The 14,720-nt window shown below is 37.5% G+C and overlaps 1 protein-coding gene and 1 pseudogene across 1 annotated transcript in view; both read left to right on the top strand.

Moving 5' to 3' along the window:
- The first annotated feature begins 218 nt into the window (after positions 1–218).
- LOC102878620 lies at positions 219–662 on the top strand (annotated as a pseudogene).
- Positions 663–5,305: 4,643 nt separating this feature from the next.
- PALLD (palladin, cytoskeletal associated protein) overlaps positions 5,306–14,720 on the top strand; it is a 342,018-nt gene continuing 332,603 nt past the window's right edge. The window contains exon 1 of the mRNA XM_006906328.3: positions 5,306–6,211. Coding sequence (XP_006906390.1) covers positions 5,319–6,211 — 893 coding nt within the window. The 5' untranslated portion in view covers positions 5,306–5,318. The remainder of the gene's footprint in view (positions 6,212–14,720) is intronic.

The raw sequence follows: 14,720 nt of genomic DNA, 5'->3' as shown, positions 1-14,720 counted from the left end.
TAACTATTAGGAAACTTTGAAGAAAAAAAGAGGTTATCACTTACAGGCTCTGCAGTACACGAGGCAAGCCAGGGCGCGCAGACGGTTCTCAAGTGTGAGGCCGGGGAAGCGTGCTGCCAGGGTCGGGGCCTAGGATCTCCAGGGTTCACTCTTTTTGGTGAGTTAAGACATATGGACAAGAATTTAAAGGGTGCCCTGGGCTGGAGCTTGTAGCGTCAATGCATCCACCGTGTCCATGGATAGAGGCGGAGGCAGCAGAGCTCCGGCCCAAGGCAGACAGCGAGGATATAGGCTCATTAGTCTGGGCCCTTGTCCAGGCTGTGAACAAGAGGAAGCTGCAGCCCATCGCAGCCACCCGCACCCTGACACCTCCGGCAGTAAACAAGATAAAACAACTTCTTAAAGATAAGCCTGAATATGCAGGTGTGAAAGTTGGTTTACAAAACAGGGGTTGTAATGGCCTTTCTTATATTCTAGAATATACAAGGACAAAAGGAGATTCTGATGAGATCAGAGTGTCCATCGAAAAGAAAGCACACCTAACACTTTTAAGAGCAGAAGACTATGTTGAAGACAAGTTATCCAGTGAGTTTGTGTTCAATAACCCAAATGTCAAAGGAACGTCTGGCTGTGGAGAAAGCTTTAATATTTCACCCCTTTAGACTACTCTGGCTGTAAGCTCCAGGAAAGCCTATGGAAGCCCTAGGCTTACTGATGAAATCATTTGACTACCACATGCTTAATGTTTATAATGCATGGCTGCCTTATGAGGAAAATAAAGTGATGCATTTTGAAAATGAAGCCAGCATGATAGATTACAGAAGAACTGATATTTGTATTCTTTTTAGGGGAGAGAAAATGAGAGGCCATCACTCTATTGGGGTCATTTTTCTGTAAAGAGAAAAAAAATCCCATCCTGCACTTACTTCTCTTACATCTTTCCTGTTAGAACCAGGAAGGTGCCATGGAAGGTGCCTGCCTGAGAGGATTTGGGGAGACACATTCCTAATGGGTGTGCTGCACTCCATAGACTTCTGTTCAATGGCCTGAATGGGTATCTCCAGACCAGACTGATGGTTCTTAAAATTCAGAGGCAGAAAGTCCTGATGACTGATGTGACATGGTGGTCCATTGTTTTTCTACCCAAACTTGGCATGGCCTTTCTCCATTTTTATGCAAAATTTCATTGTCAGATGCCTCATTTGCTGATCTTTTAGTAGCACCAGCCATTAGATGAGAGTATCAAAGATTTCTGTGAACTACAATACAGAATGGTTCTGAATGATGGCATCAAAAGGTAAGAAATAACTTCACCCACCATTTTTCATCCATTTCCTTTGCCACCTTAGACATCTGCTCCAGGTGGGATCTCAAGCTGACTCAGATCCTTTTACATAAAAGGACTCACAGAATCCATCTAGCCCGCTCCCTCAATTCTATACCTGAGAAAGCAAAACCCTGCGGAAGTGGGAGGGCTTATGATCACCTGCACACTGCTGAGTGGGGACACTTCGCATCTCCCCTATGTAAGTTACACAGCAGCCTGGTGCTCAGGCAGGCCGTAAAGGTGAAAGGGCAGTCTCGTTGACGTTTCAATAAGATTTCTATGTAATTTTGCGGAGATCGCATTTTTATTTTATTTTAAGTGAGAAGAATCTTATTTTAAAACCCACTTATGCTGTTTCTTCTGAACTGTGAAGCAGTGGTTTATACTAGCAGTGAAGACATTGTAGCAACCCAGAGATCCCCTTCCGGAATGTAGTAGTAACTGTGAAGCAGAACATAGGGATCTTTTCCTAAATTTTCCAATATGCGTACACTTTCTGGATCCTAAGTTCCATTGCTAAAATTTTTAAGCTTAATATTTTAACCTAACATTTTTGTCATCAACTTTTCTTTAACAATGTTACTTTTGTCATTTAGTTATTGATATTTCCGGGTTTGACATAGTAAGTGTTTTATGAGATGACAGGCATTTTTTTGAAAACTGATTTCTATGAATTAAGTAGCTTAGTTCCTTGATGTTTGCCATATTTACTAAAATACCTGGCACAAAATGCACCAAAGCCTAGAGCAGTGTCTTTATGCTCATGACTTTTTATTAATATGATTATCCACTTATAATTTTGCAATACTGAATGTATATAGAGATTGAGTTGTCATTAAAAAAATGTGGCCTCTTTGTGATCATTAGAAAAAAGAGAGAGAGAGAGAGAGAGAGAGAGAGAGAGAGAGAGAGAGAGAGAGAGAGAACAAGAATTTGAAGCATGGAAAGAAAAAAATAAAAGCAGCCCAAACATTTGGTTACTGAAATCAACCAACACTTAAAGGCGCCTCAGTGGGGGAAGGCGCCCTACTTCTATGTTTCAGTCTTGTGGCTGGCAATCTGCTTATTCCAGATAGCCTTTGTTGAAGCAGATGCCTCTTTGTAGTGGATGCCTCGACAGTCAAAGCTTAATTTAGGCACTTGAATTACAGAAAGAAAAAACAATGGTCAGGGCATGCACTACAATTATTCATGTGTTAGTGGTGATGCTGGCACAAACGAACCTGTGTTAACAGTTGTTCTAAAAGCATAGCACGTGATTACAGCGGTAGGCTATACTAACCAGGTTTGTGTGAGTGCACTCGGTGATGTTCGCACAGTGACGAAATTGCCTATCACATTTCTCAGAATGTATCCCTGTTTTTAAGCAGCACATGATTGTAGGTGCTTTTGTATCCTCCTTATCTGCCCGACTCTTCCTCACCCTTCTTGTATCACCTTTTAGGCTTCATCTCTTCCATAAAACTTTTCCTGATCTTAATCTCATTGCCCTTTCTAGATGCTAACATAGCACTTGGTTCTCCTCTCATCATAGCACTTGACACATTAAATTATATAGCTTATTACTTATTTGTATCCCTTCTACACTATTAAATTCAATGAGGGCAGAAACCTTGTCTTTTCCTAAATTATATCTATCTCAGTGCCTAGCACGTTGTTTGGCACATCGTAGATACTCACAAACACATTTTGAAAGAGGGATTCTCTTCTAGGTCACTTCAAGAATCAAAGATTTTGTTTTGAAATTTACCTGGATTTTCAATTTAGCCACCCCAGGTGTGGTTGACATAAAATGTTTCCCAATCTTTCTCAGCATTGAATTCAGTACAAAAAGTGAATTAAAACTAAACATATTCAAATAGTCAAAATACACTGAATACAACTTTTCTCCAGATATGGGCTATATCTAAAGAATTGTTGAGAAATAAGAATGGTTTCATTCTGGAGCACAGACAGGACAAAAGATTTAGAGTAATATTTGGGTTGATAAAACGGGGACAATGATGAGACCACTCTAATGGATTTGTAAGCTTTACTTGGAGAACAGTGGGAAATATGGTTTAGTGGGTAGAGTAGGACTAGAATGTGCAGAATCTCATAATTCAGGCTCATCTAAGTGAATAACCTTTCTAAGAAGACATCAAAGACAAGTATAACATTCATCTGCAGAAATGTAAAAAAAAAAATAGAGCCTTAGCTTGCAGGCCATTCAAAAACAGGCAATGGAATGGCTTTGGCACAAATGAAGTTTATTGACTCTTGACTCAGAAGTTCACTAACAAGCTTTAGGATCTCTGATTACAAATCTTCTGTTGAATTAGCAGATTCTATGAATCACTGCATTTTTTTGTGTGTGGTAGCAGATCCTTGAGGTGGATTTCTGGAACCTCTCTACATAATGCTTTTTGAGATTAGAGACTTTCAGGGGTCAAAAATTGCAAGCTGGCTCTTTTAGGTCATGTGCAAAAAAATAACACTTCCCTTAATAAAACAAAATCTCATCACTCTATGAAGAATCTCTGATGGAAAACTGCTTCTAAAAGGAAGTGCAGCTCTACCTCATCTCCTCCACTCCCTCTTCTTTACTACACCTCACGACTTTTCACTCTGGACCCAAGGACTGTCCCGTCAGTCTGAGTCGAGAGTCAGCAAACTTCAATCCCTGTGCTGAAGCCATCCCACTGCCTGGTTTTGTATGGCCTGCAAACAAAAGAGTGTTTGGGATTTTTTTTTTATTTAACATTTTTAAACTGTTGTACAAAAATCAAATTCAAAAGAATAGTATTTTCGACATGTAAAATTCAAGTATCAGTGTCCACAAATGAAGTTTTATTGGCACATAGGCACGCTTATTTATGTATGTATTTCTATGGCTGGTTTTATGTTACAATGGCAAATTTGTGTAATTATGACAGAGAACAAACAGCCCACAAAGTCAAAAATATTTACCATCTGGCCTTTTAAGTAAAAGTTTGCCAATCTCTAGTCGAGAGCATGAATGTGCCTTTAGCACCTGAAACTTTATATGATTATGGACTATGTGTTGAATCAACTGTTGAGTGAATGAATGTGAAGCACATGGCTGGACACAAAGAAAGAATGAGGCTATAAGATTTCAACATTTCATTGAAAACTAAAAAATGAAGATTGTATTTTGTAGTTATTTTCTAGCAGGGTCATATTTACTAAAAATATCAACAAGCTACTAATCTCAAAACACTAGTGAAGTCAAAGCTGTCCTGAGCTGTAAAGTCGGGGGCAGAGGGAAGGGAGGCTCTGAGAAGTGCCCTACTGCACTCACAGCACACACTGCAGATGAATTAGTCAATGCTGGTGAGTAAGATCATATTCACTCACGAGCAAATATTAAATTAAGTGATAAATGGTAAATACAAGTATACTTAATGTCTCTTCCAACTTATAGAACAGATTTTTTTAAAAAAGTACAGATGACCCTTGAACAACAACATGGAGAGGTTAAACCTCCCTCTCCCCCTTTGGAGTCAAATATTTGTGCATAATTTTTGACTCCCCAAAATCTTAACTACAGTGGCCCTTTGTATCTTGGGGGTTCAACCAACCACGGATGGAAAACAGTATTTTTTTCCCACGTGAATCCACGGTTGGGAATCCACAGCTGGGAAAGCAAAAATACTGTTTTCTACCTGTTTGTTCAATCCGCGAATGTGAAATCTGAAAATAGGTAGGGCCAGCAGTATTTATTGAAAAAATCCACAATTAAAACCATGTTGTTCAAGGGTCAGCTGTATATTTGCTCACCTTAATGTTTCTCCCAATTTGTAAATTAGTAGTATTATGATCACAATCACACACACACACACACACACACACACACACACACACACAAACACAATCTTACTACTATTGGCAAGTCTCTCTATATTGTCTTTCAGAACAGAAGTAAATTGATTTCCAGTGCCTCCTCTGGCCTTCCTGTTGAAAGCAAAGAGTGTATGAAGAGGATTCCGATATGTCAGAGACTTCCTCCCATGACTCTTTCTATGATTCCCTATCAGACATTCAGGAAGAAAACAGGAATGCTGACTTCTTCCCTGGGCTATCAGCTTTTCTCAGCCAGGAAGAGATAAACAAGAGCCTTGACCTGGCACAGAGAGCTATAGCCAACTCTAAGACAGAAGATTTTGACTCAGAAAAGGAAATCTCACAGATTCTCAACACCACTCCTGTAAGACTCCGTGAAAATTCTTCCCGAAAGGAGACCAAATTGGGTGATCCTTCCTCCTCAGGAACACTTCCAGATAACAGACCAGAAGGAAAAATTGAGTGTATCTCCTCACCTGGTTCAAAGAGGAAGCCTACCATCTCGCCCCTGCTTGCCAGACCCAGCTATATCCGGAGCCTCCAGAAGGCTGAAAAACGTGATGCAAGAACTCCCAACACAAGTGTAAAGCCCAAACCAGCTTATCAAGGTACAGCTGGCCCCCAGAACCAGCTGTGTGACAAGGCAGCTAATCTCATAGAGGAGCTGACATCCATATTTAGAAGAGCAGCAAAGCCAAGAAACAGAAGCCCAAATGGCGAGTCCTCATCACCAGACAGTGGGTACCTGTCTCCAAAAAATCAGCCCTCAGCCCTGATGAGCGCCTCAGCCAGCCAGAGCCCTACCGAAGACCAACGAGAGATGGAGGAAGCGGAAAAGTTACCCAAGGCCAGGCGTTGCTATGGAGCAGACCAGGACGAAGCAGTGCCGCTCAATAGCATTTCTCGCCCACAGCCCCAGAATCCACTCTGCCTCCCATCAGCTCCTCGGTTCATCCAGAAGCTGAGGAGCCAAGAAGTGGCGGAAGGAAGTCAAGTTTATCTGGAGTGTAGAGTCACTGGAAACCCAACGCCTCGAATCAGGTCAGAATTGTTTATTACAAATATCGGATGATTCGTGTTGAGTTTTGTTTTTGTGTTAATGTGGGAAGAGAAGAGATTTCCTCTCCAGTTAGCCCTCTGAAGCCTCAGGTAGTGTTTTCAGGTACCTGCAAGGCAAAAGCATCCCAGAATTGCAAATACTAGTTGTTCTAGTTGTCCCTGGTGAGATATATTTGTTGTTATGAACCATGTAATACTGACTAAGGGGGGAAGCAAAGGACTGGACAGACATAGGGGAGCACAAACAGGTTGTTACATCAGACTCCGGAATTAATAACAGCCAGGGAAACTTAAAATGTACAACCGATTTATTCAAGATACAGTGAAAAATGCATGCGTAATTTGAATGTGAGTTGCCGAAGATGGCTGAAAGTGTGGCTAAATCTAAAAGTTTATCTGTCAGTACAGAGATGAAAAGTATGTAGAGGCCAACCACAGTAATAGCTGCTGAATACATAATCTGGTCTAAGGTATGGGCCCAATCAGCACATAGTCGCTTAAGGTAAGCACAGCGACATATCTTCAATGTGATGCAACCAAGGAGGGCAGAACTTTTCTAGCAAGGAAAGATAAACAGAACCAAGAAGGCAGCAGATCTGTTGTTCATACACTGGCTCTGGCCACTAGAGAATGCGTATGGCAAAAAAAAAAAAAAAAAATCACAATTAGATGAGTGTGTGATTAATCGGAGTCCGTAAACACTTACACCACCGTGTCCATTATGTCTATAAATTTGTCCTCCTTAATTGCCAAGTCTGCACCTTCTGTGCAGAAGGTTAAGAGGCATGACCCTGGAGTCAGATTGCGGGGTTTCCAATCACGTCTCCACCAACCAAGTCACCCAGGCCAGTTACTTTGTGACCCAGTTTGTTCACCTGTGAAATGGAAATCATAATCATACCTACCTCATACTTTTTTATGACGATGAAATAATACGTGAGAAAAAATCAAGTAGTGCCTTGCACGTAGGCATAATCATACCTACCTCATACTTTTTTATGACGATGAAATAATACGTGAGAAAAAATCAAGTGGTGCCTTGCACGTAGCGACTGGCATCACCTATTATTTTTATTATTTCTCCTCTCTTAATTTCAAATGCCAAAATGGAAATAACATTCCAAGTCAGGATTATACTATAAAAAACTTTTTAAAGTTAAACCATTTTTTAAAGTTTTGCTTTTTATTAATGAAGATTGCGTTGCCTAAGTTACATAAATATAAAAAAGGAAATTTAAAATTGTGAAATTTAGAAAAATGATAAAGTAGACATCATTGGCTGGTACTTTTTATTAATATAGCATTTCACAAATCACAGACTTTACTCCTCACCCTATATCCACTAATACACACTTTTCTAGACTTGGTTTCTTAGTTTGATAAATCATTGCTCACAAACATGGAGTAAGCATTGGTGTTACTGGCTGAAAAGTGGCGTAATTAGAGGCAGTGAATTTTTTCCCCGACCAATTTGTTCAACTAAATTACCTTAAGTCAGTTTTTATAGTAATTTTACTATATTTATTTTAGAAACTGACAGTAGGGGGCAGTAAAAAACTTCTTAATGGGTTCATTTAATTAGATATGTCATCCTACATTCCTCATATATATCTTCTCCATAAAGAATTTTCCTTATAGTTTTGCCCATGATCAAAATAAAATTGAGCATTTGTTTTAGGTTTCATTTAAATTTTTTAAAAACCCACTAATCTTAGGGACAAATCATTCCTTATTAGAAATATATTCACGTTTTGCTCAAACAATTCCGCAGGTTTTCAAACTACGTTTGGCTCCACTTACATTTACCTCCAAAATAGACCCCTACCAAATGTATTATTGTGGCAAGTGAGTATACCATACCCTTTCAAAAATTACAAAAATTGGTCCATTTAACACCAAAGAGTTAATTTAGGGGGGCAGATTGATACTTTTGTATCAAAGTTCACATAACCATTTGGTCATTTGTGGGGCCATCAAATTCATGTTTCTGCCTCTTTTCTTTTTATGGAGGGAGCAGATCATTAATTTAGTTAGCAGCTACAGAATTATTAACTAGTTTTTTCTTGTCATCTCCCAGTCTACCAAAGCTTATAACCAATACCTATTAGTCATTACAAGCTGTACTCTTCTAAAGTAATTGTCTTTGGTAAGAATGCTTCATTCTTTAAAATTAGCTGGTCATTTTTGTATTCTTTTGAGTTTTTGTTTTGTTTTGTTTTAGAGAGGCAAAATAAATATGCGCTGGATTTCTTAATTTGTATTCTAAAGATTCTGGTCCCCTCTGCCATGCACTTGTAAGTGCGCAAAATGCCAAAGGACATTCATTGAGCTCCTTTCCCACATGAGACATTTCACAGTCTAAAGAGGGAATTTTCTTTGAAGGGAATTTTTTTTTTATTAAATTTGTTGGTGACATTAGTTAAGGTGTGATGCAATTGCCAATGGTAATGACCATGCTTACTTAAACAAATGCACCACAGGAAAATATGGCAGCAAGTATCGGGGCCTTGGGCACAGAGAGAAAATTCCACCCTTCAAGAGTTTAGTTAAGAAAAAGGCAAAGTTACTGCTTCAAAAGGACGGGAAAGAAAGAGCATGAAACGGAGACGCAGACGAGATTAAACATGGCAAGACTTTAGTGACTAAACTTGTGCCGGGTCCAGAATGGGGAAAGGAAGTGCTAGACTGACATGGCTAGGCTACTAAGCTGCTGGCCTGGAGCTTTTTAAATTTGGCCTAAATAGAAACCATTTGGTTTGGGAACCTGCACATAGTGAAACTTACAGATGTAGATAAAGGAGCCCCAGCTAAAGGGAGGATTGATGGAAACAGTAGGCCCAAAGCCAGGCCAGTCGTTTCAAGACATTTCTACTTTAAATAGAATCACTTAACTCTCCCACAAATATAACTGGCACAAATACCAGTCATAACCACAAATAAAACTAAAAAAGAAATGCTATTTTCCTCCTGTACTCTTGCATAGTTCCAACAAAAACTCAAATTATACTATAAGGTAAATATAAACATACTCATAAGAAAAAAAGCACTTTTTTAAACACCCACTTAAAAATGGAATTCAGCAATAGTCTAAGCATGTTTAATATTTAAGTGCAATTGCTCATATCTAACCATAAGATGCCCATTAGGTCATCATTTTAGCATAGGAAGTTTCAATTAATGTATGTAATTAAAAATAATTAAATTCTTTCTTTTTATAATCAAAACCCAGCACTTCCAATGCCTCCAATTAGTTTAAATTAGCAAGACTTTGGTCATCATCAAAAGCCAAAACAAGAGGATTTAGCCTAACAAAAATGTGCAATGCTGTCTGTAAAACTTTCCATCTCCTCAAAAGAAAATAGATATATAAATAAGCCACTGATTCACTTTTCTTACTAAGGACATGTGGTATATCCCATTTATGGACCACTTTGGTTCAGGAAAAAATGGCAATGGTACCACCAGCCAGTAGGTTATAAATATGCAGTGCTTATAAAATTAAAAGTCAGGTGACTTAGCCAGGAGTATTGTTGTTGTTAAAAAATGTTATCGACAATGAGACACCAGATAGTATAGTCAGATTACCAATATGAAAAAATGACAATACAAGTATTGTTACTTTAACATGAAATGTAATTAGGTATAAACAATTTGGGGAACAATTTTGTGATATACGATAAAGTTAAAGATGTACATACCCTAAACTTTTATGTAATATCCAATTGTCTGCTTGACATCTGTACTTGAACACCTAATAAGTATATCACATCTAAAACTGAACTTCTGATTCTTCTTTCCTCCAAAAACCTTCTCTTTCTAAATCTTCTCCATGTCAACAAATGACAATCCTTTTTCCAGCTATTCAAGGAAAAAACCTAGGAGTCAAGGGAGTTCTCTTTTTCTCACACCTCACATCATCCAATTCATCCAGCAAATCCAGGTGGCTCTAACTTTAATATATCCAGAATCTGATCACTTCACACCACCTCCACTAATGAGGCTTTGGTCCAAGCCACCATCATCTTTCATTTGGTTATTTGCAGTCCTTCCTAATCTGCATTCCTTGTGTCTGTCTTTGCTCATTACAGTCTGTCTATACAGCACCCAGCATGATTTTTTTTTTAATGAAATTGTGATTACCACACAGTACAAAGCTATCCAGCGCCTTCTCATCTCACTCAGAGTAAAATATATAGTCTTTATACACATCAATAAAGCCCCATCTCTCTGATTTCATCACCTACTACTCACCCCTGCTTAGTCCACTCCAGCCACAATGGTGTCCTTGCTATACTCCAAAATGCCGGGCATGTTCCTGTCTTAGGACCTGCACACCTGCTGTTCCCTCCACTTAAAATGCTCTTCCTCCAGATAGATGCAGAATTGACTCCTTCATCTCCTTCATCTCTCTCCTTAAAAGTCACCTTCAAAATATGGCCTTCCATAACTACCCTATATAAAAGTACAGGTCCTGCCCGCCACATTCTCTATTCCACTTTTATTTTGTTTTGCTCCATGGAATTTATCTGGTAACACTCTACATTTTACTTATTTCATTTTCTTTTTATTGTCTTTCTCCCTCAGTACACTATAAAAACTTTGAATATAGGAACTTCCATTTGACTCTTGCTGTTGTGTCTTCTGGGCCTAGAATGATGGCTGATATGTAATAGATGCTCAATAAATACATATTGAATAAATAAATGAATAAATTCCACTCCTGGGTGTATACCTGGAAGAAACTTTTGCTCACGTGTACCAGGATACATGTATAGGAATGCTCATAGCAGCATTGTTTCGAAGAAACTGTAAAGAACCTCAATATTCATCAAAAAGAAAATGGATATCTCTTTGAGATAATGACTTCATTTCCTTTGGCTGTATACCCAGATGTGGGATTGCTGGATCACATGGTAGTTCTATTTTTAATTTTTTGAGGAACCTCCATACTGTTTCCATAGTGGCTGTTTCAATTTACATTTGCACCAACAGTGCACGAGGGCTCCTTTTTCTTCTCATTCTCACCAGCACTTGTTATCTTTTGTCTTTTTAATAAAAAGACATATGTATGCAATGGAATAATATGCAGCCATATAAAAGAAAGAAATCCTGCCATTTGTGACAACGTAGATGGACTTTGAGGATATTATTCTTAGTGAAATAAGCCAGATAGAGAAAGCCAAATACTATATGATCTCATTTATATGTGGACTCTCTAAAAAGCCAAACATAGAAACAGAGTAGAATGGTGATTGCCAGAGGTTGGAGGGTAGGGGAACTAGGGAGATATTGGTCAAAGGGTACAAACTCCCAATTATAAGATGAATGAAGTTCTGGGGATCTAATGTACAGCATGGTAACAACTATAGTTAACAATACTGTACTATATACTAAAAAATTGCTAAAAGAATAGATCTTAAATTTTCTCACTACACATGCACAAAAACAACTTGTAATTATGTGAGCTGATGGATGTATTAATTAAACTTATTGTGATCATCATTTCACAATATATACATGTATCAAATTATCATATCGTACACCTTAAACTTACACAATGTTATATGTCTATTATGTGTCAATAAAATTAGAAAAAGAAAACATAAATTGTGATATAAAGTTAGAAAAAAGAAAACAGATTAATTGTGATATATGGTTTATACAATAAATAAACTAGATCTTAATGAATCAGGAAGTCTGAAACTCACAAACATAGTAACAATCCAAGAAAAAGGTTGCAAAAAATGCATGCAGATTGCCTGAATAAATGTATTCATACGAAGTTAAAATTGCAAAAGAGGACTATTTCAGGGTTAGGGAGAGAATAAGAGGTAGCAGAGATATAGGTGTAAATTATGTTATTTTTATACTTACTGAAAAATGTTGACTTAATTTTACTCTACTAACCCAATTATGTATTTGGTATGGTCAGCAGCATTATTTCTATTAAATGGCATGCTTTAATTCTTAAACACCTCCCAGAAGATGTCTCATTGTTAGGCAATGCAAATTGGATAGGTTGGCTCTTAGCTGTTTGTCCTTTTGAGTTATAAGTTAATCAGTTTTCTGGGTTATTTTAGTTATATTTTAGTTTTTTTTAAATGATCTTGTTTCAAATTCAATATATTTAATAGACTATATTTAATAGGATATTAGATATATTCAGCCTTGTGTCAAAGATCTTTTATGGTGTGGTCTACCCAGTTTATTAGCTGCAGAGGGTACAAAAATTTGTACACGAGTCTCTCATTCTTAAGTAAAAGTGTCTACATTTAGACACATACCTGCACAAAAATACACACATTGTACCTTTTTAGAACTAACAAAAGTCTGAAAATTAACAAGAGTCACATGTCACCATCTCACCAACCCAATTGCCCTCCCCTCCATCATGATATTTGAATGGGAGGAGGAAGCAAAATAAAGCAGAATCCACAGGAAACAACATCAAATTTTATAGTTTCCTATCTTATCATTCTTTTATCATTTCTTTTAACTCATTTTAAAATCTTTTTTTCTTCTCTGTACATTTGCATTGGATTGAAAAACTAAATCTTAGATTTTACGGAGGATAATAAATGTTCCCTATGGCATTTAATCGCCGCTGAACTAGAAATCAAGTATGATTAAACAACAGAGCGGCACCTTTATTTTCACTGAAGCAAAGATACCACCTTATCTCTCATTCTTCCACACAGAGAATTTCTGAGTTATTAAATTAAAGAGATATGACTTATTGTGCTCGTTTGTCCTCTTTCCCATTCTTTCCTTTCTTTCTCAACCCATTTCCATCCAATATCTACCCACATGTAATTTTCACTTGAAAAATTAGCTATACCTCTGCAACACTTTATCTTTTAAAAGACCATCATTAATGAGAATATTGAATCTGTTTCTGTAGACCAATGAGAGAAAGGAGATAAGAGTATCACTGAACCCAGGAAATATTGCTACTCATTTATTGTTTAATGATTTGCACATTACCGAGTAACAGCAGCTGCTTCATCATCTCTTCTTGGTCAACCCATCACACCATGATGCTGTGACAAGCTCATTGCACACTGTACATGATAATGCTGCTCATACTGATATTTCGGTGAACCAAGGCACAATCTTGATAGTCAAGGCAAATGTAGAGTATTACTATAGTCAAAAATTTGAATTGATTTTAACAGTCATGATATCTGGCTGTGAAGTAGCAGTAGCAAATTAGACAGAAACCTCTGTTCCAAAGAATTGATTCCATTATATCACTTTACATTTTAACAGCCAAGTTTCTGGATTTAACAAGAAAACCAACCAATTAACAAACACCAACATAAATTTTCCTAAGAAATAGAGGTAGTCACAGAGAATCCCTTTATAATTAAAAATATGCTTGTGCAGATATATATGCTCATGGAACAAACAGCAGAGAACTTAGTAACTTACAATACAGATTCTGGAGCAGGAGTGTGAATCCTGGCTCTATCTCATATCAGCAGGGTCTCTTTGGCAAGTTATTAGAACTTGCTGTGCCTTAGTTTCCTTGTTGGTAAAATGAGAATAATTAGAGTACCTACCTATTATTATGAGTATTAAGTCAACTAACACAGAGAGTTTAGAACTTTGCCAGGCACATAATACAATCTTAATAAATATTGAGATATTATAAAGTTTATTATTATTATAAAGTGTTCACTTTATTGTTTACTGTCATCAATGTGATATAAACGTCCTATACCCTACCTTCTCAAAAACCTTTGAATCTGTTTCTTTTCTTTAAAATCTTCATCTTACAGTTCTCTTCTGTATAGCTAATAATTCACAATAAAGTAGAGCTTATGGAGAGGGCACACTTAAACAGTTATAGGCTAAACAAACAATTTATAAGGAACACGATATATCTTGAAGGGTTTTTCTGACCCTGTTTGGACAGTGAGTCCTAGATTTACCTCTCAAGATCAGAGTCTGAGTTGCCATGGAGTATAGTGGGATATTTTCTCTTGGTCTCTGTCTATTGTCATTTTCTAGAAACTTTTACCTTACTTGGCCTTCTGTTCCTTCACTGCTACAGCGGATGGGATCAAAGCCAAAGAAAAGTCATTTCTTTCCATCTCTACCCTTTCCTCCTACAACTAAGTATCTCCCCACCCTCTCTTTCTAAACATAAAAGCTGTGGTCATCTTTATTGCAGATTACGGTCAACATGGAAAGGCTTCCAAAAATCAAATTGCTTTGACTATTGTTTTCTTGCTGTTTTTTAAAAGGTTTAGCAATTTTCCTGAGTTTACTTCATGGTTCCTTGTTAAATATTTGCTAAAGCCTATTGAAAGTGGTTCCCTAACACTTTAGCCACTCCCTGTTTTTGTATTCTAATAATTTCGGCAGGAAGAAAACTAAGAATAATTTGAGTAACAAATACAGACTTTTCCCCCAGATAGATTAACTGGCTTTGGTTTTGTATTTTCTTTTTGCTAAGTATTATACCATACAGCAAAGCTCTCAGAAT

The sequence above is a fragment of the Pteropus alecto genome, unplaced genomic scaffold (assembly GCF_000325575.1).
Source record: "Pteropus alecto unplaced genomic scaffold, ASM32557v1 scaffold50, whole genome shotgun sequence".
In the NCBI taxonomy this organism is placed as follows: domain Eukaryota; kingdom Metazoa; phylum Chordata; class Mammalia; order Chiroptera; family Pteropodidae; genus Pteropus; species Pteropus alecto.
The sequence above is the reverse complement of the archived record's forward strand: the minus strand, read 5'-3'. Positions and strand labels throughout refer to the sequence as shown.